At 39.3% G+C, this 27703-nt stretch overlaps 1 protein-coding gene across 6 annotated transcripts in view; it reads right to left on the minus strand.

The window, feature by feature from the left end:
- Positions 1 to 7370: 7370 nt before the first annotated feature.
- The window catches only part of LOC130915784 (coiled-coil domain-containing protein 136-like), a 97524-nt gene continuing 77191 nt past the window's right edge, over positions 7371 to 27703 (minus strand). For 2 of the 6 annotated variants that reach the window (XM_057835861.1, XM_057835859.1), the window contains exons 9-10: positions 21369 to 21481; positions 7371 to 11018 (exon numbers count right to left, since the gene is read on the minus strand). In XM_057835861.1, the coding sequence (XP_057691844.1) occupies positions 11006 to 11018; positions 21369 to 21481 (126 nt within the window). In that variant the 3' untranslated portion in view covers positions 7371 to 11005. The remainder of the gene's footprint in view (positions 11019 to 21368; positions 21482 to 27703) is intronic. The other 4 variants (XM_057835863.1, XM_057835862.1, XR_009063143.1 and 1 more) reach the window with 3 other exon arrangements.

Here is a 27703-nt window from a genome sequence, read left to right on the forward strand (position 1 = left end):
TTTACAAAAGGATAATTGGCCTTCCCCTGGTGGTTTTTTGCGGTGTGCCGATCGGTGTACTCAGTGGCGCAACCAGGGATTTAAAGAAAGTCACCTTGGGCCTCTCCACATTGTTGCTATAAATTGAAAATTCTATTTTCTAGGACCCCTAACTGTCATGGAGCCTTGTTTTAGCCCCAAAGCGAGTTGGTGTACCAATTAAATGAACATATATTGGCAAATTGTACATAAACAAAACGAAGCAATTCATTCCATTTAAGGTCATTGATGGAGAACGTCTGTTGGAACAGAACATGGGTTTTCTTTTTGTGGCTTATAAATTAGACTTACCAGCTAAATAACTATGCTGCTATTCTTTGATAATGTAAAATAGTAGTAATATATCCAAGTGTCTAAAAAGAATTCAGGTTTAGAAGGAATACTGTATCTACAGACAGCTCTAATGACTATAATGGCTGTAATGGCCGCAATCATCGGGTTCCAAGTTTTCCTGTTTCTGTTTTTTATTAATGATTAAGACTATGTATTGTAGTATTTATGTGTGCTCTGTGTATTTCTACGTTGAATATACAGTACTTCTTTAGAATGTGTGGTCTTTAAAAGTTGTAAAGTTGTAATGTAATCATTTGTTTAATTAATTTATTAACCGAGCTCGTAACTTAATGTACTCATATATAAAACCAATATTTTCAATCAAATGAAATAGCAATGATGTGTCAAACCTCCATGAAACACCAAGCAATTTTTAATACCAATCTATATATAGCACTGGATTCTTTAAAACTTGCATGAAAATGAATGAAAAGAAATAAACCACCCTTATTAAGTGCCGTTCCTATATGTATACTGCCGTATTGGTGTTTTGGATTTTTGTCTTCAAGCAGTGTAACCTAAGCAGCTCTGCATGAGTGTCTCAGTGTGAGTTGTGGTCTACAGCAGCAGCTTGCTCATGTTGTCATCATTGTTAAGCATGCCACAGCAATGATCTCGGAAACACACTGCATATCTTCAAAAAAAAAAGCCCAATAAATGATGCGTAACGTGAAGCAGTGCTTTTATTTTGAAGTTGGTCCATGACTGCAGTGATGCCCAGGTTTTGTTTCAAGCATTTTTTTCTTCATAAAATGTATTATTTGCACAAGCAAAGCGATGTATGTGGAACTGAGGTCCTGTGGGAGTTTCCGCACGAACGCCTTAAGTGTCAGACACTCAGGGCTCTGAAAATGAGTGGTTTAGACTTTACAACCTGTATAGTCCTGGAAATTACAAGCATGACAAATGCAAACAAAAAGCTCAAGCAAAAAGACTGCTGTAGGTCTGGCCCGCCTGGAGCAGCGCAGCAACAGGCACCTGGGCCGCAGCCGGCATGATGACGCTACCGCCAGTGCCAGTGTTCTAACACTTTTTGGCATCCTCATTAAAGTTACCAATGGACAAAGGCAAGTGGATAAATCCAGAGTTATGTTAACAATTACTGCACATACGTATGTGTTAACCCACTCAAAATGGGACAATCAGACAATGAATGTTGAATCGACATGCAAGAAAATCAACAAGATATTTTCACTCCAACCCAACAAGCCCGTCGACATATGAGGGGGGGGCAACCGCCCGGGTATGTTCTCCCAGGCCTCAGGACCATAGGGGCTCCTGAATGACCCTTAATTTACTTTACTTCACATTCGCATATTTCTTTTTTTTTTTTTTTTTTTTTTTTTAAATCATTGTCTGATTAAATATTATGTTCTACTTGATATATACTTAAAAACTTTAACATATTTAAATATTTCAAATATGTTTTTATGCATTTTTTTGAACAAATTTTTTTTAAATAAAGGCATTTTAGGTCTTTTTCCGTGCCTTTTTGGCACAGAAAATGAGCTGAACTTAGCACTCCAACAACCAAACCGAACCGAAAAGACATTTTAGTGTACCGTATTATGTGTAGGGCGTTATAGTACTTAATTGTACAATATCAGTATACAGTGGGGCAAATAAGTATTCATTCAACCACCAATTGTGCAAGTTCTCCTACTTGAAAAGATTAGAGAGGGGAGGCCTGTAATTGTACACATGGGTAAACCTCAACCATGAGACACAGAACATGGGAAAAAAAACAGAAAATTATATTGTTTGATTTTTAAAGAATTTCTTTCCAAATTAGAGTGGAAAATAAGTATTTGGTCACCTACAAACAAGCAAGATTTCTGGCTGTCAAAGAGGTCTAATTTCTTCTAATGAGGTCTAACGAGGCTCCACTCGTTACCTGTATTAATGGCACTGTTTTAACTCATTATCAGTATAAAAGACACCTGTCCACAATCTCAGTCAGTCAGTCACACTCCAATTCCACTATGACCAAGACCAAGGAGCTGTCGAAGGACACCAGATATAAAATTGTAGACCTGCACCAGGCTGGGAAGACTGAATATGCAATAGGTAAAACGCTTGGTGTAAAGAAATCAACTGTGGGAGCAATTATTAGAAAATGGAAGACATACAAGACCACTGATAATCTTCCTCGATCTGAGGCTCCACGCAAGATCTCACCCCGTGGCATCAAAATGATAACAAGAACGGTGAGCAAAAATCCCAGAACCACACGGGGGGACCCTAGTGAATGACCTACAGAGAGCTGGGACCACAGTAACATAGGCTGCTATCAGTAACACAATGTGCCGCCAGGGACTCAAATCCTGTACTGCCGGACGTGTCCCCCTACTGAAGCCGGTACACATCCAGGCCGGTCTGCGGTTTGCTAGAGAGCATTCGGATGATCCAGAAGAGGACTGGGAGAATGTGTTATGGTCAGATGAAACCAAAATAGAACTTTTTGGTAGAAACACAGGTTCTCGTGTTTGGAGGAGAAAGACTACTGAATTGCATCCGAAGAACACCATGCCCACTGTGAAGCATGGGGTTGGAAACATCATGCTTTGGGGCTGTTTTTCTGCAAAGGGACCAGGACGACTGATCTGCGTAAAGGAAAGAATGAATGGGGCCATGTATCGAGAGATTTTGAATGAAAATCTCCTTCCATCAGCAATGGCATTAAAGATGAGACGTGGCTGGGTCTTTCAGCATGACAATGATCCCAAACACACAGCCAGTGCAACAAAGGAGTGGCTTCGTAAGAAATATTTCAAGGTCCTGGAGTGGCCTAGCCACTGCCAGTCTCCAGATCTCAACCACATAGAAAATCTGTGGAGGGAGTTGAAAGTCCGTGTTGCCCAACGACCAGTGTTGTTAATTTTACTTTAAAAAAGTAATTAATTACAGTTACAAATTACTTGTCCCAAAAAGTAATTGCGTTAGTAACTCAGTTACCTGAATGTAAGAGTAATTAGTTACTTGGCAAAGTAACTAGTGATAATTTTCTTTTTTGTCTCAAAAAAAAAAAAAAAAAAAAAAAAAACAGGTCACGCAATGTGAAGTTTAAAGGGTTTGGGGGACAATTTGCCCTAGCCCAATTCTTTACCCTCCACTTAACTAGAAACAATGGTATTGCGATAACTAGATAGTAACCTTTGCTATGTGTGGTAGTCATTTAAAGTTGTGAATCAACCGTTAAAGTTGTTAAAATTGCTCCCGTTATTGCATTAGTTCCCTTCTGTCTACTTTAAACATGTGTAAGTTTTAAAACTGTTTCATCATTTAAAGATAGATTTAAGTTAATATTTGGCCAATTTAGGAGCATTTTAGATTTTTTAAAAAAGTTACTTAAGTTCGCTATGACGGATCTCTACATCAGAGCCTTCCTGAGAGGTCTACTGCTTTAAGATGGTAGCTGTTTACTAACGCATGTAGTCCTTAAAACATGTTGCCGATGCAGCTGTGTCTGCCATTTGCATCTAGTTCTATAATATGATATCATGTGGGCGTAGTTTGTCGGCTCTGGCTACAGTCAGGTATTATTGGAGCCACCTAGCATCGCAGTTGCAACGGCGTCTTCCCCACTCCTGCTCTGCTCTCTCGTCTCCGTGAGTCCGTTTCTCTCAGACTTTTTTTATTCAACCAACTTAGTAACGCATAGTAACGCACGCCTTTCCCGCCTCAGTAACGGTAACGGCGTTGCCAAGATGAGGAAAGTAATTAATTAGATTACTCATTATTGAAAAAAATAACGCCGTTAGTAACGCCGTTATATTCTAACGCCGTTATTAACAACACTGCCAACGACAGTCCCAAAACATCACTGCTCTAAAGGAGATCCGCATGGAGGAATGGGCCAAAATACCAGCAACGGTGTATGAAAAGCTTGTGAAGAGTTACAGAAAATGTTTGGCCTCCGTTATTGCCAACAAAGGGTACATAACAAAGTATTGATATTGAGATGAACTTTTGGTATTGACCAAATACTTATTTTCCACCATGATTTGCAAATAAATTCTTTAAAAATCAATGTGATTTTCTGGGGGGGGGGGTCTATTTTCTGTCTCTCATGGTTGAGGTTTACCCATGTTGACAATTACAGGCCTCTCTAATATTTTCAAGTGGGAGAACTTTCATAATTAGTGATTGACTAAATAATTATTTGCCCCACTGTATATAGTACATAATTACTCCATTTCATTTACTTTTTTTTTGAGAGTTGTGCGTATGTCACTCATATTTTCATTTACGAGTCACTGCCAAAATAGGACAAGCTCATGAATTAGGACACTCGTCAAGTTAAGATCATATTTTATGTCCTTTTCATCCTAAAAGGAGACTTTATAGAATGATTATCAAACAAGTTAGAGTATAACAACTCCTTAACAGCTATCCATAGAGCACCTCATCTGTATTCCCCTCTCACTTGAGTGAACTCAATATTCAAGGCAGGTTGTGATACACAGGTAGACGCCAATGAGACGTTTCCACCTTTAAGACTAAGGCCGTAACTCTCAAGGGAATGAGGTAGACTTCCATTCAGACTCCCGAGGGGATATTTACACCTTCAGGGAACGAATTGAAACTTAAACCCATCTCATGCCTCATCTTTGTGAAGCTTTATATCCATTATACCACCTGCTACTTTTGCGTTATTACCATATTCTCCAACTTCGTCGAGGATGAGTCGTGACAGTGAACGCACCGCTTCCTGGCATGTGCTGGGGGGGGGGGATTTCTGCTAGCTTATGTCACATCCTTACAGTGCGGGTTATTAATATCCATACAAACAGACGTAGCAAAAGCTCTCACACTCTGTACTTAAGCAGAAGTACAGATACCTGTGTAGAAAAGGACTCAACTAAAAGTCAAGTGATATGTGCAGTATTTCTAAATAAATTAACATTTGAAGATAATTTCTGAAAACGTACAGAAAATGAGAAATGAATATACTGTAAAACCAGTTTTATGTTTGCCTGATTTTTATCAGGGTGGCTAAAATGGTATCTGGTAAGAGTCGCCTCGCCCCCGCTGTATAAGAAATTGATCGCCTGTATTCAAATTAGCGGCTATTCGGCGCAGTTATGACTGCGCGCTAGCTAGCCAGCTATGCCTACACCTTGAAAACCTAACTCCCTTTGAAAGAATGCGCTTTAGAGCATCTTAACCTTTTCTTGCTAAATGTATCACATTTTACACACTTAGAATTTCATGATTTTGAGACTAATTCAGTATTTGGAAATATCTTTCCTCCGAAAAAAAATAATGGATGCAAGTCAACTCATGTATCTGCAGGTTTCATGAGAAATAAAAAGCAGGATTTAGCAAGGGTAGATATTAGAGCGCTTATTACACACATATATATATATATATATTTTTTTTTTTTACAAATTTGAAAAAAAAAGGTTTCATTAAGACCTTATTTTTCAAATTTTGTGATTCTCTGACAGTTGCTTCATATTGCAGGCATTAAAGATGTTGTCCATGAGTGTGCGAATAAATGTCCTACAGCCAGCATGTATATCTAAGCTTTGAGCTGGCATGACTCCTTTTTTCAGCCCTGAGTGACACATTTTATTGACTTCTTTTTTTCCATGCATTTATTTATTTATTTATTTATTTATTTGTAGAAAAACAGACTTTTTAAGGGGTAACTAGAAAATACATTCCCCGTGCCGTTTGCTTCATTAAGTTTAATGTGTCATACCTCCATTGGCAATATTGTCCTTGTTTTTTTCGCCATTTTATAAGATCACAATATCCTAATCTAGGCGTCAAGATCTCAAGCACACTTCCCGCTCTCTACGCTCGTTTTTGCGTCGTGTTGTAATCTGTGAAGGTTGAAATACCTTAATTTTCTCTCATTTTGAATCCTGCATCTTATAGTCCAGTGTGGTTTATCTGTTGATTTATTTGGGTTAATAGGTCATACTTTATTTGACGGCGTCGTCATATAACTGCCATAAGACCGTCATAATTAGGACATGACACTATCATGGTCGTTAACGAATGCTTATGACAGTTTAAGTATCATATGGCAAATGATGCCAATACCTCCATTTATGTCCAGCTTGGATCTTTTACATCCATTCAAAAGTGAGATAATTTGCCGGATGACACAAAATGACATCCGTCATAAGCAGTCATTAATGCTCATGGCAGTGTCATGTCATAATTATGATGGTCTTATGAAAGTTTTATGCCACCACTGTCAAATAAAGTGTTACCAAATACCATTAGTACCAATTAATTAAACAGCTGGAACAGTAACTGAAGAAATAATTAGCACAGAACATGAATTATGATTGTTATTGAGATCTGTAACGCTGCAATGAATGCTAGGAGGCATGTTGGATGACAACAGTGTTGAAAGCAGGTGGCTGCAGAGGTTAATTGTCGCCTCCAAGGAAGCAGTTATGGCCAAATGAAGCTTTTTAAAGCAACGAATGGTGGTTCATTTGATCTTAGACAGTCTAATGGTGCCACTGTCAAATAGATTTATCTTTATATCTTTTGGTGTAAATATCCCAAAGTACAGTGAGGACAACTGCACTTTATAGTCCAGTGCGGCTTATCTATGAACAAATCCCATTTTTGTGTCAAATTTGCTGGGTGGCGGCTTGTGGTCAGGTGCTCCTTGTAGTCCGAAAATTACGGTATGTTACAAATTTATTTTGTAAAAGTAAGGAGTGTAAAGTACCATATTATTTCTTTTAAAAGTAGAGATTAGTAGAATAAGTAGTAACATAGTAAAATAAAAAGTCTTCAGAAAAAGTTACTTAACTTGAAAAATCTACTTACTGCGCCTGCAGTATGTAAACTCATGACGTATTTCTATTTTGTTACGCATCCCATAACTCATAAAGTATTTCTATTTAATTACACATCATATAACATGATACTGGCAGCAACAGCTCACACTCAACTTTTACTTTCATGAATGAATTCAGAGAGCCACTCCCCCCACTTGAGAAAAACCAATGATCGGACACCATGAGGTCAGCAAGTTATTTTTATTTTCTCAAGTCACAGACAGTGAAAATAGACTTCCAAGTAACAAAATAGCTACAACTATGCCCAAAGTAAACACAACTCTATGAAAATGCAAAGCAAGTTGCTAAAGAGAAGAAGCTGATCAAAGTGAGCTGGGCCACTCACAAGTACTCTGGCAACTTTAATGTTTAATGCAATTTCACAAAAACTACTTTTTTGGGGTGGTTTGTTTTGTTTTAATTCAAGATCGAGCAAATAAAGTAAATGATTCCCATGGCCAAATTGTCCTGAATTGTTTTTGTCAAATTCCAACTTTTGCATTATCATGAAGGCTGTTCTTTTTTTTTTTTTTTTTTTTTTTTTAAGAACAAGCACACCAACAGAATTTATCATTTTATTTTGCAGAATAATCCCCCGCCACACAATTAGAATAAAAATTCAGATTTTTACGACATCTATGTAGCGTTCAAGTTTCCACTTTGTTCAGATCCAAATTTCCGAATAAGACAACATTGTTGCATTCCATTGCAGTCAATGACAAATTTAATTGCGAGCTATTCGTTGACAGATTGCATCAACAGATAATAAAACACATTTTTTTTCTCCTGTTGCAATGTTGTGCCGTTTACAAACACATTGTGCATGAAAAAGAAGTCAACTGGCAAGACATGGTGGAATCATATTGCTGGCATCTAAAGTTGAACACATGCAGCCACACAACACCACCAGGGAACATACAGCTTATTATTATCATTATTACTCTTTGGAACAAAGTCACCATAAATAGACATTTTACATTGGACTATATCAAATATACAATGCTCTTTTTTTAAAATAGAACTTTCTACAAAGCAGGTACAAATGGAATTTAGGAAATCCGCATTATAGTGCCGTCTTGATCTTATTTACATTAAATAACACTAAAGTGACATCATCCAGACATTATGTTGATTGTAATTTTGTATGAAAAGCTTTTGAAGCTTTATTCCATATCATTGATATCCACAGGTCCATATACCACATTCTTTATCTTCTATTCTTTATTTCTACCATGCAATTCCACCTTTCTAGTAAACTACTATGCTGCACAATTACCATCACTGGGACAAACTTGTATCTCCACATCAAGGTTATCAAATAACTATTCAAACAGCTTTATAGACAGCCTTTTTAGCATCTCCAGCGTAAGGTCCATGAACAATGTTTACACACACTCAATGTTTTTCCACTACTGCCTTCAAAATTGTTCTAGTATGTTTACATTAAGATGGATATCAAGGATCTTGATATTGTTCAAAAGGCTTTCCAAAGTATTGTGCATGCTTTTTCTTATACAACTAAAATGAATAAATAAAAGATTTCACACATGTAAACAGTAGCTTTCCAGAGACAAATTTTTTAAATAACTTTTTACTATGTACACGTTTTGTTCATATAGCTCTAAAAACACGTCTGGTTTGGCGATAATCAAGCATTTGATGACTTTGTAAAATGCTCATATTTTAGCTCATTTATGGGTATGTACAATAAACTCGTTAGATGTTAAAAAACATTACATTTACTCCGCTTAAAGCAGCTTTCTATTTTTCTGTGTGGCTCTTAAACTAAGCAAATGTAGACATTCAGCCCTCTGCTTGTGTACCTGCAATAATTACAATTGTTAACAACAACATAACACACCACTTAACCACGAATGCTTTCTGAAGCGTGAAATTAGAGCCCAAAGTAAGAGAAGTCTTAATAGTTGTGGCGAAAGCCATTAACAGCTACCATCAGACCACAAAAGTTGCTGAGATTTTGTTGAGTGCCCCCGACAAAAGGCTGGGAATTCATTTGAGATGCCACGGTGACTTTCGGGCTCTTGATCAAGTGACAATTATTTTGGCAGAAGTGGGAGTTGAAAATGAGACGATAACGCCGAGGAGAACGCGAAAGTGCCTGCAGCAAAAATGAGGCAAGAGCTGCGGCTGGTGTTTATCTTCTCACTCACAGGCACACACACACATGCAGAGTCAGGTGCAACTCATTGTCGTCTTGGACAATTAAAAAAAAACATTCTGATACAGAAGAGCAGATTCATGGTGGATGAAGTCTGCTGTCTTTTGCATTTATTGCGTTTCAGGGGTCTAAAACGATGGTTATAAGATATTAATGCAGGGTTGGCCAAAGCCTGGCCCATTGAGAAGTTACATTATCAAGAGCTTTGTAATATTTTTTGGGAAATGCCCCCCACAAAATGCATTACATTCAATAAAATCCCAAATAAATCACTATTATAAGAAATGTACATACTAATAAATACAACTACCTAAAATAGCTTCAGTTTAATTAAATCAATTACATACAGTGCTACCTTGACCTATAGGTTTAATTCAATCTCATGACAAATTTTTTTTTTCATTGAAATGTGTTATTTCGTTTCAGCCTGCAGAAAATCAACGCAAGTTTGTAATTACATGTTTTTGATTTGGAAATTCGAACTGAATTGTAAAATATAGCAATAAAAACGCAACAAAGGACATTGTCAATAAATAAACTGGTCCAACTGTGTGAGTAAGCTAAATGTCATCACACAAAGAAAGTTATTTTTGTAGTGATAATGAGTGACATCAGCAGCTCCAGTTATTGGCCAAATTACTGTCCAAATTACTCAATACAATGCGGACACCTGAGGCTAAAAGTCCAATGTGACTTATATATGAACAAATACAGATTCCCTGGAGAATTTGGTGCGGGAAGTTTAAAGTCAGTAGAATTGTATAGACCAAAAATTACAGTATTAGTTCCATGTTCCTTCTAAGTGTTTTCATTTCATATTTGTATTTCATGTTGGTGCCTTTCATTATACTGTATGCCTGAAAATGCATCAGTGACTTTGGCTCCGCTTGCCCAATGTGATGACATTAAAATCTCTTATTGCTCCATTATTTTTCTCAATTTCATCAACTTGCTGCTCACTCTTAACTAAAATGTTGCAATATGAAGGGAAAAATCGACCTTGTACCTTGAAAAATCACTTGAAATTTAAAGTACCACTGTACAAATCTTTTTTTTTTAATTATATGAATTTTAAATCATGTAATTAATGATCTATTTTATATATTTTACATATACAGTTAACCTTTTCCTTAACCTTGTATCGTCATGACGAATGCATTTGTCCATTTTAATCAAATGTGGCATAAAACATCTCTGCAAAAAAGCTCAACCCCTGCAATAATTAAAAGAACATGTACATTTCAGTGCATTAGATGCTATTGACAAACACAATATTGAAGCAAACAAATCAATAAATAACGATTAAATAAATCCATTGGGTCTACATCGAAAGCTAAAAGAGAAATGCTATTCACAGAAGAAGAGTGTCAGTGTCCTCAACCCGTTGCCATGGTGACGCTCCTCATTCGTCTTCGCATACGAGTCGTACCTTCGTGGCACTCGGGGGGATTCCGTCGTATTGCGAGGATTCCAGTTGAGTCCAGCAGGTGGATGTTGACCGCTCCTTAGCCGACGTCTCGCTGTTTATTTAAAAAGCGGTTGTCACTTCTGCCTGCTCAACATCGGACGAGAGCCCTCAACAAGCCAGTCATCATCAGCAGCATGGCAGCGGCTGCGGTGACCGTCAAGATGGAGTTCCAACCTAGCTCGCTCCCCTGAGGGAACACACGAGGGGGAAGATAGTCAATCAACCAAAAGCTCAACACTCATAATAAAAAGGAAAATATTAAATGCAGTGAACCTTCATTTTATCGCAGTTCACTTACTGTGCGTCCAGTGATTCACACCTTTAGTCTTACTTAAATTTCTGGCAGTATCCCACAAAATGAATAAAAATCCATTAAACATAAAGTATTTAAATACCTGTACATAATGCACAGTACAGTACACGTGTTATGCCCCTCCAGCTGCGTGTAGATAGTGAGTTTGTTGACTTAACTGGTTTGTTGCTGCCCATAGTTATCTTATTTTGTTACCTCATCAATTACGGCGATAAATATACTAAATTCTAGGCCTGAACGATATATCGTTTAAACATCGCCATCGCGATGTGCGCATGCGCAATAGTCCCATCGCAAGGATGTGCGATAGTTTTTTCATTTCATTTTTTTAAATCCACAAACGTTTGTTTTGAGCAAGGAGCGAGAAAGAGAGTGCACAGTCTCTCATTCTCTCCAGCTCGCAGTCATCGGCTCCTCCCCTTCCCCTGCTAGAGCAGAGTGGAGGGAGGAGGGGCCGAACAGCAGAGCGGAGGGAGGAGGGGCCGTTTTCAAAGTGAAAGCAAGCAGTCAAGCAGCACGTTGAATAGGGAAGACTGTCTCCAAAAGGAGTTTTGGAAGTATTTTGGCTATCGACAAGAATATAAGGAACAAAAAACAGCCCTGTTGACAGTGCCTCGCCATGGTTGCCTCAACAAGAAGTAATCCGTCGAACATGTGGGACTATTTAAAACGCAGGTATCTATGCATTCCTGCTACGAGCTTCCCATCAGAGGCTTTTTAGTACAGGTGGGAACATTGTTACGTGCCAACGTTGTTGTCTCAAGCCTGCAATGGTGGATAAACTAGTAGTCTTGGCCAAAAACCTATGAGACCCAGTTGAGAATTGCTGAGCAAGGAAGGTGGACGGTATGCAGACAAATACATAAATTTGGGAGTTAAAATGGTTCTGTTATTCATCAGTTATTTGCTGTTATTCAGTTCAATTATTTACAAGTTCAATTGAGTTTCTGTTTCTTTTATATTTAAATTAACTGTAAATCGTATTTTTCAAATAACTATAGTACAGCTGCACATAAAGTTTTGATACTTAATATTTTTTAAATATTTTTACAACTTTGTTGCAGTTTTGCAGTTCTATATTGTTATATTTTGTGTAAACAACTCAGGGGACTAATGCACTTGCACTTTTATTTGACAGATTTAATATTTAAGTTCAAATATGTTGACAACTTTATTGTTTTACTGAGGTTCTTATTTATTGTTATAGTTTGTGAACAACTCTTATTTGTCATATTTAATATTTTTGTTCAAATATGTTTACAACTTTGTTGTTATTTTACCGAAGTTGTTATTTATTGTTATATTTTGTCAAAAACTCAGGGGACGAATGCACCTGCTCTTTTATTTGTCATTTAATGTATTTGCTGCTGTTGAAGTGTCAAATATTGTGTTCAAGAAATTATCTATTTTGTGCAGACATGGCTTCCTGGATCCCTTCATAATAATACAGCAATCTTAATCATTCACAAATGAAACGGTATTATATGAATACACTGTGGTCACGGTGTGTCATGCAAAGTATTTCCAAACAGCTATTCAAGTCATCTAGTGAATATTTCTTTAAAAAAATTTTTTTTTTTTTTTTTTTTTACTATCGCAATATAATATCGCAATATACTGCACACCTGAAAAAAATCGCAACAATAGTTTTTTCCAATATCGTTCAGGCCTACTAAATTCTCTTCATGCATAATTGAAAGAATCAACATACTTTATACAATACTTAATTTCGAGCTCTAAAATGCTGCTCAAATGGTGTGGGCCATGCATCATTGGTTTTACCAACATTTCAATGGACAATTTTATGCGTTGTTCATATGATATGGTGTCATTCATCATGAAAAATGGTTAAAATGTGGGGAGATTCTTATAACTCTAAAATATGTAAAAAATAAAAAAAATTAAAAAAAAATAAAAAAAACTGTCCTATCTTTCTGACTGTGAGCATTATCTTTTCTTTTGCCTAATGAAGTGTTTTCCAAATGGAGCACTTTTTTTGTATGCAGACTCAGCATAGATGCAAAGGTTCAGATTAATGGAAAGCATGAAACTTAAAATTAATTGTGTCGCCACTTTGACAAGACGAAACAGGTCGTGTTGTGCTTTGCCAAACTGCCCACCCGTTCCTCTATCCCACTTGCATGAAATTTTCCCCTTCAACCCCCCTCTCTCAAATAAATCCTTACGTAGTGAGCAAATACTGAGCAAAAGTACATTTTTCTTACTTTCTGTGTCATCTAGCCATGCAGAGACATCAAAATTAGTAAAAGGGTGCTTTGAGATACTTGCTTAATTGGACCACACGCTTAACGCAAAACCCCTGTATCACAAATCATCTCTCTAGACTCTAGAGAGATAAGTCTAGAGGAACTAAACAGAAATTTCATTAATCCATTCCAATCTCCAAAAAACTGTCATTTGTTTCTGTCTCTTTTTAAGAACTGAAACAGCACTCAGTAATCAGTAATATTTCACTTTGCATTGTTTCCGCTACATTTATCAAGGAGTGGTGGCCCGCTGCTCCCTCAAATGTATTTTTTCCATTATTATTTAATTGTTAACGCACTGCTTATCTGAGACATTTTTAAACCCTTAAATTTGGCCGACAAGCTTATAGTGGCTATAATGAAAGGTCGTAGGTTTCTTAGGATGTAGTGCTGTTCGTATGCACAAGACGTTTTTTATTGCCCCCGATAGGCTGGAAGAATATCGGCTAACCGCGGTAAAAATGCATGCTGCAAAACATGTACTGGCTGGACGTACGTTTCCTTTCCACGCGGTTAAAGCTAAAAAGATGTTTATAGCATACTGATGATATAACAATGATCCACTACAATTACATCACTTATAGACAAGTTACCGAGGTACTTCTGCTTGCAACTTCCGTTTTGGAATTTCTCCATCTAAAACAACAGTGGAGTTGGAGTAACATTCAGGCATGAAAATGGGTCAGGGGTTAAAAAGGTGAGAAGGGCGTGGAGGAAATATGTTCCAGTACACTGTACACCCCAACAAAATATTGAGCTCTGTCGACCCATACTGTGTTTCAGCAGGGCCGTGCAGAGACCGGTGGAGGGGCGGGTGCTTGTAGATCAAAAGGGGCACATGAACAAGTATTTAATACACCTTAAAACAACATATCTTCAATTTTAACCAGCTTTAGATAATAATTGGCTGCGACTGTGACATACTTTAATTGGGAGGGGGCAACAGTGAATAGAAATCAAAACTGCCATCAACACTTTCTGGCTGTGACTCAGTCAGTCTGCCTCTTTTCTTCCTTCAACCTCTGCATCAAAACTTCCTTCCTCAACTTGTTCATCTGAGAACAAACCACATCAGATGGTCACTGAGCCACCAACAGCACAGTTTTCTCAAAACTATTATTTCATTATTATCCATACTTAACAACTCTAGCACCTAATGATTAATAAAGCAATGACATAAAATCTTATAGAAAAATAACATTGTAATTGTGTTTATAATTGTATTTAATACCCGACTATCCTTGCAAACTTGTTCTTACCAGGTCTGCTATTCACCCAGCTGATGAGGTATCCACTGCCTTTAGCAGCCTCATCCAACTCCTTTTTTTATCCCTCAATCTCATTTCCCTACGAGGCATGTCTATGTAATGAAATATAAATATTTAAAAAAATAAATTAAAAAAAACAGCCTCCCCGGTGGCTTTTAGTTTTAAAGCTTTCTTAATTTCTTTCTCTCTCAATAACGATGGAGGTAGATTTGTGTTTTTGTTATTCAATCAAAAAACAAAGTTACTTCTATCAAAAACAAAGTTGTTTCAATCAAAATACAGGATATACTTTTAATCCCCAAAAAGTCACTTCAACAAAAAAAATTGTTTTTGATTGCAAAAATAAATTTGAGACAAAAAAAAGCATTTGAAAACTATTTTTCTTGACTGAAACAAATTTTTCCATTGAAGTAATGTTGTTTTGCGTTTGGGCCACATTTTGGCTAGGACATTTGTGTCTTTATTATTCAATCAAATAAGTTGCTTCAAACAAAAATATATATATAAAAAGAAAAACTTTGCACATGTGTCAATCACCGTTTAACAAAGCCTGAGAGGGTTTGAGTAGACTCACTATGAAGCATTTAATAAAGCCAAGCATTTTCTTACAACTTTATTCTTGTTTAAAAAATAATTTGGTGGGGCAGTAACATGTTTAAAACTTATCTTAATTCTTACATTTTGAAGTGCTTGAAACCCATTTATAAAAGATACTTTGGTGAAAAAAGTGAAAAAACATGTCTTATATATATGTATCTTTTTTCCAATGTAAAATCTGAATAAATACATTGAACACGCACAAAAAAATGGGGGGGCGCTACTTCGCGGTTTTCACTTATTGCGGCGGGTTCTGGTCCCCATTAACCGCGAAAAACGAGGGATCCCTGTATTTCTGAAAAGCTTTAAGAAGCCAGAGTCATTCCCACCACTCGTCGGGCCGGTGTTGTGCCGACACCGGCCGTCAGCTCAAGTCCCAGCCGAAAATAACGTGTCTCTGGCGGACGACGGGAGCGATGCGAGGCGCCCCACTCCATCTGAGAGCATGCCGCTTAATTTGACTCAACAGTACGTTTCTTCGTTAATATTACCGCTAAATACACGAGCTTGACGCCAATTTAACGGGAGCTATTTTTTCACGGGAGATTTGGCTAGCTCTGGCAGTGTTCAACGCAAGCTGCGACGAATAGCAGTAACTTTATTATATCGCAAAATATGAAAACGATTGAAAGCATTACTCACCAAATTCAATCTGCTGGCAAATACAGGCAAGTGTGTATGCTGCGCTTTGGTCTGCCCCGCTCTGGATTTGCAATGCAACCAAAGGCTCTCCAAGCACTCCATGTACACGTAAAGAGTGCGCGCGATTGGAATAATGGAACGCAGTTTGGGCCGATGATTAGTTCTCGTCAGTGAAGCATCTAGAAGGATTTGCTGACTGGATTTCTTAAGTGCTCAGTTTACGTACTAAGTTAATCACATGATGATAATAATAATAATAATTAAATAAAACCTCCCGACCCCCCCCTCCCAAAAAGAATTTCTCCTCGGATCTACGCAATTCACGTAGGTCGCCCTTTTTGACTTCAAAACGGCGAATTTCGCCGAAAGGTGAGAGATTTTTATGCCTGAACATTACTCATCAAAATCCCTTCAAATAGACAATTTAGAAATACTGCATCCATCTGCCATCACCACGACAGGGGAGGGCAACATGTTTAAGAAGGCAGATGTGGAACCAAGCTCGTGCGCCTAGAAGGACCGGGTGTTTTTTTAGCCATGTTGCCGTTGTGTTATGGAAAGTATGTTCTTCCTATCCCTGCATTTTCATGTGTCCAGTGCGCGAAAAATACGAAAGCTAAAATCTTGATGTTTGATAACTTTAATATGATGATGATTGTAATCATGAGGATCTTTAATATTATTTACTACAACTACTGTATCTGCAAGTGTTACAAGTTCTTTGTCCATTTGTTTACGGGTGGAAAATGCTGTTAAGCAAGGGAAGATAAGTTTATGTGCCTCACTTACTGTACGTTGATGGACATATATCGAGACTATGTGTGTTCAACCCGGGGGCGACCGAGAGGCTGGAGACGTTGGCTCGCCTCACAGCAGACCGTAAGCTCGATTCCGAGATCAAATTACGAGCTTTTTAACTGCAGCAACTTTAAGATACGCCATTGGAGCTGGAATTACCGAGGACAGCGGGAGAAAGCCCATCTGGATGCCGCCGAGGGTCTCCGTAAAGTCGGGTGAAAGTTTGGCGAGGCTCCCCTAAGCTCTGCTGTCTGATAGCACATTCCTCATATGCTCAACTTTCGTTAATATTTTTTAAATAATTTTATAAATTGTGATTTATTGACCTGTTTGACATGCACCAATCGCTTTAAATAAAACAGGAAATGGAATCATGTTGTCCAAATGTTTTATTGCGGTAAATATCTGCAATAAAAAGAATGACACACTATTTTTGTTTATATGTACATACCTTGTAGTATTTCTTTTTAACAACAAAATCCGTGTCAGCCCTTCTGCATTTGAAAAATGTAATATTATTTGTCATTTCACCTCATTTTGGTCACTCAAGGGGCCGGCGTATAACTCTACACCTCACATCAACACAGGCTGACAGGATGTTATAATTTTGTCCACGAATGATGAACGAAGTGATAAGAACAGATGCACAACACAGAAAGTCCTCGAGCTTCGTCTCTGTCATTGTGAATCCATTTTTGGAGATTCAGTGGCTTCCTCTGGTTTGATTTTACAGTTTTAACTTAGTCAAACCACTGCTTACTTAAACCGCAATTCATGTTGTTCTTTTTAAACCGGAAATTCGGAGCAGACATTTTTGAAGATGGCATCGCCCATGTTTCGCTGAGGAAACTTGTCTATACATAGTTTAAGCTATTAGGCACGGTGCCAGCTCCTTCACTAATGTCCGTATGCTAAGGGTGGCCTCAAACGACATGAGAATTGAGCTATTTGATTATTCTTAGGAGAAACGGAGGTGTTCGGACCATGTCAGGGCGATTGTCGGGTGCGTTTCTCATAAATAAATCGTGGGTGCTTGGAGCACCTCCGATCGCATTCAGATATTTTTTTTTTTCTGGATTGGACTATCTTTCGAGCTGTGGAGCGACCTGAAGGAGTTCGTTGTAGCGGCCGGGTGGAGGTATTCCTCGCCGCGAAAGAAAATTAAGAGAATTCTGCTTTAAAATAAAAAATAAAATCTTGTAATCTTACATTTTTTTTTTTTTCAGTGCTTTAACTGCGCAACTTACCCGGTATTAACAGGGGACATTCAGGAGTAAATTTGATTTCGTAATTATTGAGCTCAGAACTCGTGAGTGGCTGGACCCTTCACCTCCATGTTAAACAATGGACAGCTGCCGAGACACGGAGCAGGACGAGTAAAAATGAATGAAGCTCCCCATATTTCAACGCGGATTGAAACGATAGAGCATTTCCCAGAAATTATTACTTTAACATTTAAAACACTGAGAATGTGTCATTGTAAGTCCACTCAGTCGGGATCGAATCTTAGGGCGCTTTCACACTAGCAGTTTGGTCCGTTTTAAAAAGACCATAGTTCTTTTCCTCAGGTAGTCCGCTTCGTTTTGTAAATCTGAACCTGCATCCTAACTCTAGTTCGGACCAAACAATCGAACTCTGGTCCGTTCAAAAATTTTGCGTGGGCCTTTCGTCCATGTGATGCTACTCGGAAAGTTTGATTGGCACAGAGTGAATACTGAACCTTTTCAACAAGTCATTTGCAAGTGTTGTTGCTAGATACTGTAGCTCTCCAACCAGACCCTGGTGCTCTTAGTCTACAGTGATCCCTCATTTTTCACGGTTAATGGGGACCAGAACCCGCCGTGATATGTGAAATACTACAAAGTAGCCCCCCTTAAAATGTTTTTTATTTATTTATTTTGTCTTTGTATATATATATATATGTGTATATATATATATACGTGTGTGTATATATATATATATATGTGTGTGTGTGTGTGTATATGTATATATATATATATATATATATATACAGTGCCTTGCAAAAGTATTCGGCCCCCTTGAACCTTGCAACCTTTCGCCACATTTCAGGCTTCAAACATAAAGATATAAAATTTTAATTTTTTGTCAAGAATCAACAACAAGTGGGACACAATCGTGAAGTGGAACAAAATTTATTGGATAATTTAAACTTTCTTAACAAATAAAAAACTGAAAAGTGGGGCGTGCAATATTATTCGGCCCCCTTGCGTTAATACTTTGTAGCGCCACCTTTTGTTCCAATTACAGCTGCAAGTCGCTTGGGGTATGTTTCTATCAGTTTTGCACATCGAGAGACTGACATTCTTGCCCATTCTTCCTTGCAAAACAGCTCGAGCTCAGTGAGGCTGGATGGAGAGTGTTTGTGAACAGCAGTCTTCAGCTCTTTCCGCAGATTCTCGATTGGATTCAGGTCTGGACTTTGACTTGGCCATTCTAACACCTGGATACGTTTATTTTTTAACCATTCCATTGTAGATTTGGCTTTATGTTTTGGATCATTGTCCTGTTGGAAGATAAATCTCCGTCCCAGTCTCAGGTCTTGTGCAGATACCAACAGGTTTTCTTCCAGAATGTTCCTGTATTTGGCTGCATCCATCTTCCCGTCAATTTTAACCATCTTCCCTGTCCCTGCTGAAGAAAAGCAGGCCCAAACCATGATGCTGCCACCACCATGTTTGACAGTGGGGATGGTGTGTTCAGGGTGATGAGCTGTGTTGCTTTTACGCCAAACATATCGTTTTGCATTGTGGCCAAAAAGTTCCATTTTGGTTTCATCTGACCAGAGCACCTTCTTCCACATGTTTGGTGTGTCTCCCAGGTGGCTTGTGGCAAACTTTAAACGAGACTTTTTATGGATATCTTTGAGAAATGGCTTTCTTCTTGCCACTCTTCCATAAAGGCCAGATTTGTGCAGTGGACGACTGATTGTTGTCCGATGGACAGACTCTCCCACCTCAGCTGTAGATCTCTGCAGTTCATCCAGAGTGATCATGGGCCTCTTGGCTGCATCTCTGATCGGTTTTCTCCTTGTTTGAGAAGAAAGTTTGGAAGGACGGCCGGGTCTTGGTAGATTTGCAGTGGTCTGATGCTCCTTCCATTTCAATATGATGGCTTGCACAGTGCTCCTTGAGATGTTTAAAGCTTGGGAAATCTTTTTGTATCCAAATCCGGCTTTAAACTTCTCCACAACAGTATCTCGGACCTGTCTGGTGTGTTCCTTGTTTTTCACAATGCTCTCTGCACTTTAAACAGAACCCTGAGACTATCACAGAGCAGGTGCATTTATACGGAGACTTGATTACACACAGGTGGATTCTATTTATCATCATCGGTCATTTAGGACAACATTGGATCATTCAGAGATCCTCACTGAACTTCTGGAGATAGTTTGCTGCACTGAAAGTAAAGGGGCCGAATAATATTGCACGCCCCACTTTTCAGTTTTTTATTTGTTAAAAAAGTTTAAATTATCCAATAAATGTTGTTCCACTTCACGATTGTGTCCCACTTGTTGTTGATTCTTGACAAAAAAATTAAATTTCAAATCTTTATGTTTGAAGCCTGAAATGTGGCGAAAGGTTGCAAGATTCAAGGGGGCCGAATACTTTTGCAAGGCACTGTGTATAAATATATATATATATATATATATATATGCACAGTACTGTATATTTTTAATATATTATGTATATACAGGATATACTGTATGTATATACTTTCCCCAAGTGGAAGCTTCCGTGATCCTAATAAATTTAATAATTAAAAAAAAAATATATATATATATGTATTTATATATGTATGTATATACACACAATAAGGATTTTAAGCACTTCAAATGTAATAATTATGATAAGTTTTAAACATGTTACTGTCCCAGGAATTATTTTTAAACAAGCTTGTCTTTATTGAACGCTTCACTGAGGGAGTCCACTCAAATCCGCTCAAGCTGCTTACTTACACACAATGAGTGGCCACAGCGACTGTTTGACAAATTAAACGATGATTAACGCACGCAGCACTTTGAAGTTTCAGTTTAGTATCTAGGTTGATTCACGTGTAGTCTTTTGTGCTATCAGATTTCAATGCCTAGAAAGTAATTTTGTGTACTGCAAGGCTACCCGTACACTACACTACGCTACACTGTCCGCTTAAGCTAATGGAAGGCGAAGTTCTTTAGCTGTCTTAAATACACAAAAGGTAATTCTCTTTGTCTTAGTTTTTTAGTTTAAAATATAAACTTCATTGGGTAAAGGCATTAAACGGCTTAAAGACTCTTCTTTAGGGGAAGGGGATAATCGTTCTCTATTTGCCAACTGCTGCTTGATGTGAATTTACTGGAGTTTAATACGTCAACTGGTCTTATTTGGGGGAAAAAATATCTGAAATATGGTTATTTTAAAAAATTCTTAGATCAGGTACCTCATACCTCAAAGCACCACTCTATTGTCTACTGGTTGCTTTATCCAACAAATTCACCAGAAAATCCCATTTTCATAGACATGAAATTTAATACCTAGGGGGAAAAAAACTATTTCCGTTTGTGTCGTCGAAGTCAATGGTAAGAGTCACTGCATGGCTGAGTACACACGGCACCTTAACAGTGGTGTTTGGATGGAGATAAGCTCCTCTCATACCTTGCTCTCTGGGACGCCAACTCCGACAACCAGCACCAGACCACAGCCACTATTACAATCATTCCTATGAAGGGGATGGAGAGAACAGGGTGCTCAGACGGATGGATGAATCTCTGAAGAGGGAATAAAAGAAACACAGGGACCATGGGGATGGTAATGGTGAATGTACGAATACATGAATGGAAGGATGCAAATCAAAGACTATGTAGAAAGGTGTGACTGGCAACCATAAAAGAACAAATCCCATGATTTCAATGTGCAACATAATCTGAAAGGTGGGTGAAAACAAGGACAGGGGGTATCGAACAGATTGCTTTACATCTGCGTGTGATGTCAAATATAAAAGCATTAATCATGAATGTTGGCATTTTTTTCAGAATGGATAACTAACTATTTTTAGCATTTTAGATATACCTTTGGGCAAGTGTAATTCTCTCTCTCTCTCTCTCTCTCTCTCTCTCTCTCTCTCTCTCTCTCTCTCTCTCTCTCTCTCTCTCTCTCTATATATATATATATATATATATATATATATATATATATATATATATATATATGTGTGTGTGTGTATACAATAATGGTCGTCTCGCCCACCTGGGCGGTATGGTCTCTCCTTTCAAGCTGGGGTCCTCTACCAGAGGCCTGGGAGCTTGAGGGTTCTGTGCAGGATCTTGGCTATCCCTAGGATTGTGCTCTTCTGAACAGAGACGTCGGACGTTGTATCTGGTATCTGTTCGAGCCATGCACCCAGCTTGGGGGTTACTGCCCCTAGTGTCCCGATCACTAATGGCTTTTATATACATATACAGTGGGGCAAATAAGTATTTAGTCAACCACTAATTGTGCAAGTTTTCCCACTTGAAAATATTATAGAGGCCTTTATTGTCAACATGGGTAAACCTCAACCATGAGAGACAGAATGTGAAAAAAAAAAACAGAAAATCACATTGTTTGATTTTTAAAGAATTTATTTGCAAATCATGGTGGGAAATAAGTATTTGGTCAATACCAAAAGTTCATCTCAATACATATTATATACCCTTTGTTGGCCATTACGGAGGCCAAACGTTTTCTGTTGCTGGTATTTTGGCCCATTCCTCCATGCACATCTCCTCTGGAGCAGTGATGTTTTGGGGCTGTCATTGGGCAACACGGACTTCCAACTCCCTCCACAGATTTTCTATGGGGTTGAGAACTGGAGACTGGCTAGGCCACTCCAGGACCTTGAAGTGATTCTTACGAAGCCACTCCTTTGTTGCCCTGGCTGTGTGTTTGGGATCATTGTCATGCTGAAAGACCCAGCCACGTCTCATCTTCAATGCCCTGTGTGATGGAAGATTTTCACTCAAAATCTCTTGATACATGGCCACATTCATTCTTTCCTTTACACAGATCAGTCGTCCTTGTCCCTTTGCAGAAAAACAGCCCCAAAGCATGATGTTTCCACCCCCATGCTTCACAGTGGGTATGGTGTTCTTCGGATGCAATTCAGTATTCTTTCTCCTCCAAACATGAGAACCTGTGTTACTCCCAAAAAGTTCTATTTTGCTTTAATCTGACCATAACACATTCTCCCAGTCCTCTTATGGATCATCCAAATGCTCTCTAGCGAACCGCAGACGGGCCTGGACGTGTACTTTCTTCTGCAGGTGTACACCTCTGGCAGTGCAGGATTTGAGTCCCTGGCGGTGCATTGTGTTACTGATAGTAGCCTTTGTTACTGTGGTCGCAGCTCTCTGTAGGTCATTCACTAGGTCCCCCAGTGTGGTTCTGGGATTTTTGCTCACCGTTCTTGTTATCATTTTGACGCCACGGGGTGAGGAGGGAGTTGAAAGTCCGTGTTGCCCAACGACAGCCCCAAAACATCACTGTTCTAGAGGAGATCTGCATGGAGGAATGGGCCAAAATACCAGCAAGAGTGTGTGAAAAGCTTGTGAAGAGTTACAGAAAACCACCATGATTTGCAAATAAATTCTTTAAAAATTAAACAATGTGATTTTCTGGGTGGGGTTTTCTACATTCTGTCTCTCATGGTTGAGGTTTACCCATGTTGACAATTACAGGCCTCTCTAATATTTTCAAGTGGCAGAACTTGCACAATTAGTAGTTGACGAAATACTTGTTTGCCCCACTGTATGTATATATGTATATGGAAGAGATGCAGGCTACCGACATCAAGACAAGGAAGCTCCTTACAATGCACGGAGGGTTTCACCTTAAATCCAGCATCCTGAGGCTATACACGCGGAAAGAGGGAGGCCGAGGACTAGTGAGCATCAGAGCCACTATCCAGGAGGAAACTGCATCCCTCCAACAGTACATCATGAAAATGGCCCCCAGTGATGACCTGCTCAGTGAATGCCTCAGGCAACAGAAGTCCAGTAAGGAGGACAACCCTGAGGAGATATCATGGAAGGACAAACCCCTGCATGGTATGTACCACTGACAAATTGAGGGGGTAGCTGACATGGGAAAAACATACCAGTGGCTGGAAAAGGCCGGGCTGAAAAACAGCACGAAAGCACTGATCATGGCAGCACAAGAACAGGCCCTAAACACAAGATCAATAGAGGCCGGGGTCTATCACACCAGACAGGACCCCAGGTGCAGGCTATGCAAAGAGGCCCCTGGGACAGTCCAGCACATCACAGCAGGGTGTAAGATGCTGGCAGGCAAGGCATACATGGAACAACATAACCAGGCAGCAGGCATAGTGTACAGGAACATCTGTGTCAAGTACTGACTGGAGTACCCAGAGTCAAGGTGGGCGACACCTCCAAAGTAGTGACGGGATCTGTCGTTCACTTGAGTAAACGAATCCATTCCGGTTCGTTCAGTAAAAAGATTCGTTCAAACAAATCGTTCAACGAATTGTTCGCCCCCCTCATCTCCCTCCCTGCCCAAATGAATCGTTCGGTTAGTGAACGGGAAGTGACGTTGCCGAACGAATCACCAAAGACCGCTTCGCAGTATAACTGAACGGGAAGTGACATTGCTTGGTCCCTCCCTCTCTTGCACACAGGCTCCTCATTGACCGCTCGTCGTAGTTTCAGAAATGAGTGACAGGCGATATCATTCTGCTTTCACAGACAGCCTCGTCTCCCTCCCGCTGCTGCAAAAGCGAGGGAGAACTTCCGCGTCGTCTGTCCTAGTTCTATGGGTTCAAAGTCATGGCTCGTGCTTGCATTTCAATTTAGGACACAGTTAAACATTTTCCTTTTGTGGGGGGAGTGGAGGTTTGGAGTCGGGGGCGCACGGACTTTCTTTAGCATATTCTTGATCATATATACAATGCTGCTGCTACCAGCCAGCGCAGCATGCTTGCTGTCACGAAAATAAAAATAAATCGAAAGTTTAATTTCTAAATATGGAACGACCAACACATCATATTTACCTCTGGCTCTGTTGTATTTTTGGTTTTATGCTCATCACTATTATTTTTGGTCACTATTGTCAAAACTGTAAGTGTAAATAGCTAGTTGTCAAATGTGCTGCTCTGAAATAAAAACAATACTACAATTTGATATTTGCCAGTTTAATTGCAAATCAGTATTAAGATGATCGTATTGAATTTTTGCACTGGTATTACTAATAAAATAATCCGGTCAACTCCCCTGTCGTCCCCGCATCTCAGATCGTCAAATGCTGACGAGAAATAATTGTTCGCTCTTTACGATGTCGCCTTTCTACTCTCATTAGTCTGTTGAGAAAAATGTAGACATATTGCGACATCTCCCGTGTCCGCGTGTGTTGTTTTTGGGCGCTTGAGTAGCACATGATGGACGGATTGACATAATTTGTCAAAGCAACCAACACCCGACACGCTCTGACACGAAAAAAAAAAAAAAAAAAAACACTCGGAAAAAATTGTCATGTATATACAGTTTCATTGCAAATCAGTATTAGGGTGATCGTATTGAATTTTTGCACTGGTATTAATAAATAAAATAATCCGGTCAGCTCCCCTGTCGTCCCCGCATCTCAGATCGTCAAATGCTGACGAGAAATAATTGTTTGCTCTTTACGATGTCGCTTTTCTACTCTCATTAGTCTGTTAAGAAAAATGTAGACATATTGCGACATCTCCCGTGTCCGTGTGCGTTGTTTTTGGGCGCTTGAATAGCACATGATGGACGGATTGACATAATTTGTCAAACCAACCAACACCCGACACGCTCTGACACGAAAAAAAAAAACCACTCGGAAAAAATTGACATGTATATACAGTTTCATTGCAAATTAGTATTATGGTGATCATACTAAATATTTTTTTCTGTGCACATATGAGGTAAATATCGCTGCCATGAAGCCTCCATATAGTGACAGTTCTCTGACCCCTTCACTGCCGTCACGTGACCGCAGCTCAGCTTTTGCTTGCCTCGTAGCTACCCGTGTTTTAAATTACTGTAAATTTGATAGTATGTCGTCATAGGTAGTCCCGAGTCTGTTGAGAAAAGTAGTACACTAAACCATGCTCGCTAGATTTGTGTGGTGTTTTTTTGTCTGTTTGAGCAGCATTTGATAGGCTCCACGTTAACAAATATGTGACAAAGTCATTTCCTTTCACTTTTTGACTCGTTCACCACATAGTCATTGACTGGAAAGTCAAGTTAGCAGCAAGCTAGGTCAGGAACCGGAGGACCGAGTCACTGAACGGGAAGTGACATAACTCAGTCTTGCCCCCCTGCCTGCACGCTGGTTGCTTATTGGCCGCACGTGGAATTGAGTGACAGACGCCCTGATTCTGTTTCCGCTCCCTCCCCTGCCCGCGATGAGGCTGGCGTCTGATTGGTCGTGTGCGATGTCAGAAGACGCTGCCGCTTGCTCAACGCCCTCCCACGCAGCGAACAAGCACCAACTTCATAGAACGAATCAGTGCAAATGGTGATTAGTTCGGTCTCGTTCACCCAAACAATTCGTTCAAAAAGAACGAATCGTTCGCGACCAATTCAACACTACTCCAAAGGTGGTCGAAAACAACCGAGCCAAGATCCTGTGGGACTTCCAGATCCAGACAGACAAACTGGTGATGGCCAACCAGCCTGCCATAGTGGTGGTGGATAAATATCAGAAGACGGCAGTATGATAGATGTAGCAATCCCGAGCAATAGCAACATCAGGAAAAAAGAACACAAAAAGCTGGAGAAATATCAAGGGTCTAAGGAAGAGTTGGAGAAAATGTGGGGAGTGAAGGCAACAGTGGTGCCAGTAGTGATTGGGACACTAGGGGCAGTAACCCCCAGGGACACTAGGGGCTGTAACCCCCAAGTTGGGTGCATGGCTCCAACAGATACCAGGAACAACATCCTGCACAGAACCCTCAAGCTCCCAGGCATCTGGTAGAAAACCCAAGCTTGATAGGAGAGACCATACCGCCCGGGTGAGCGAGACAACGATTTTATATATATTTACATAGAGTATGAGCCTCTGCCAAGTGTCTGAGCTATCACTTGATCATTATAATAATGAAAAAATAAGGGGGGGGAAATTACTTATCATTACATTGGAAAAATAATATAATCCAATATAATAACCAAGTGACCAACAATTACATTGCCGTTCATGGTATTTCAAACTGAATGTTTTTCACTTTCCCTCACTGATTAGTGAAGCGGATAATTAAATGGCTGATGATGAAGAAGATAATGATGATGATTATGATGATGATGGTGATATTTAAATGGTCCTCCCTTGGCTGAACGGTCATGGACAATCATAGAATAAGGACAGCAGCAGAGACAGGCACGGGTAGACAGTTTGACACAACACACAGACGTCTCGTCACAGATGTTGGAGACAAAACATAGCAGTCTATATTTTTTACTCTTTTCAAACATCCTTACATCCACTGACCTCCAATGAGATCAGGTGGAAAAATACTACCGAACACCAGAGATCACTGGATTCGATTCGAGTCGGGTTTATTTTGGAATTAAGATTTTGCTTTGTTAAAATTCTCCTAGATTTCTCCTTGATTAATGACCAGTCGTGACTACATTTACATTTACTAATCTGCATTTTCAAAACATTGTGCCAATTATTGGGTTTTCTAAGACTGGTTTGGCACCTTGAAGAGGATGTGGTTGTAATCATCTTCTAATAGCTAACTGCATGCTACATCCTAATATTGGGCACAAAGTGGCTCACATACAGATATAAAGTGTGTGAGCATTTAGGACTTGACAAATGACTTCCTCAACTCAAGTAAGGACTTGCTTGCCAATAGTAGGGACTCTCCTTGACTTGCTAGATTAATCACACTGTATCTTGGGACTGGATGCTTAAGACTTGACTCACACTTCCTGTTCCATTGTCCTGCATGTCATGTTTCAAAATGG

This window comes from Corythoichthys intestinalis, chromosome 5, assembly GCF_030265065.1.
Source record: "Corythoichthys intestinalis isolate RoL2023-P3 chromosome 5, ASM3026506v1, whole genome shotgun sequence".
Lineage (NCBI taxonomy): Eukaryota > Metazoa > Chordata > Actinopteri > Syngnathiformes > Syngnathidae > Corythoichthys > Corythoichthys intestinalis.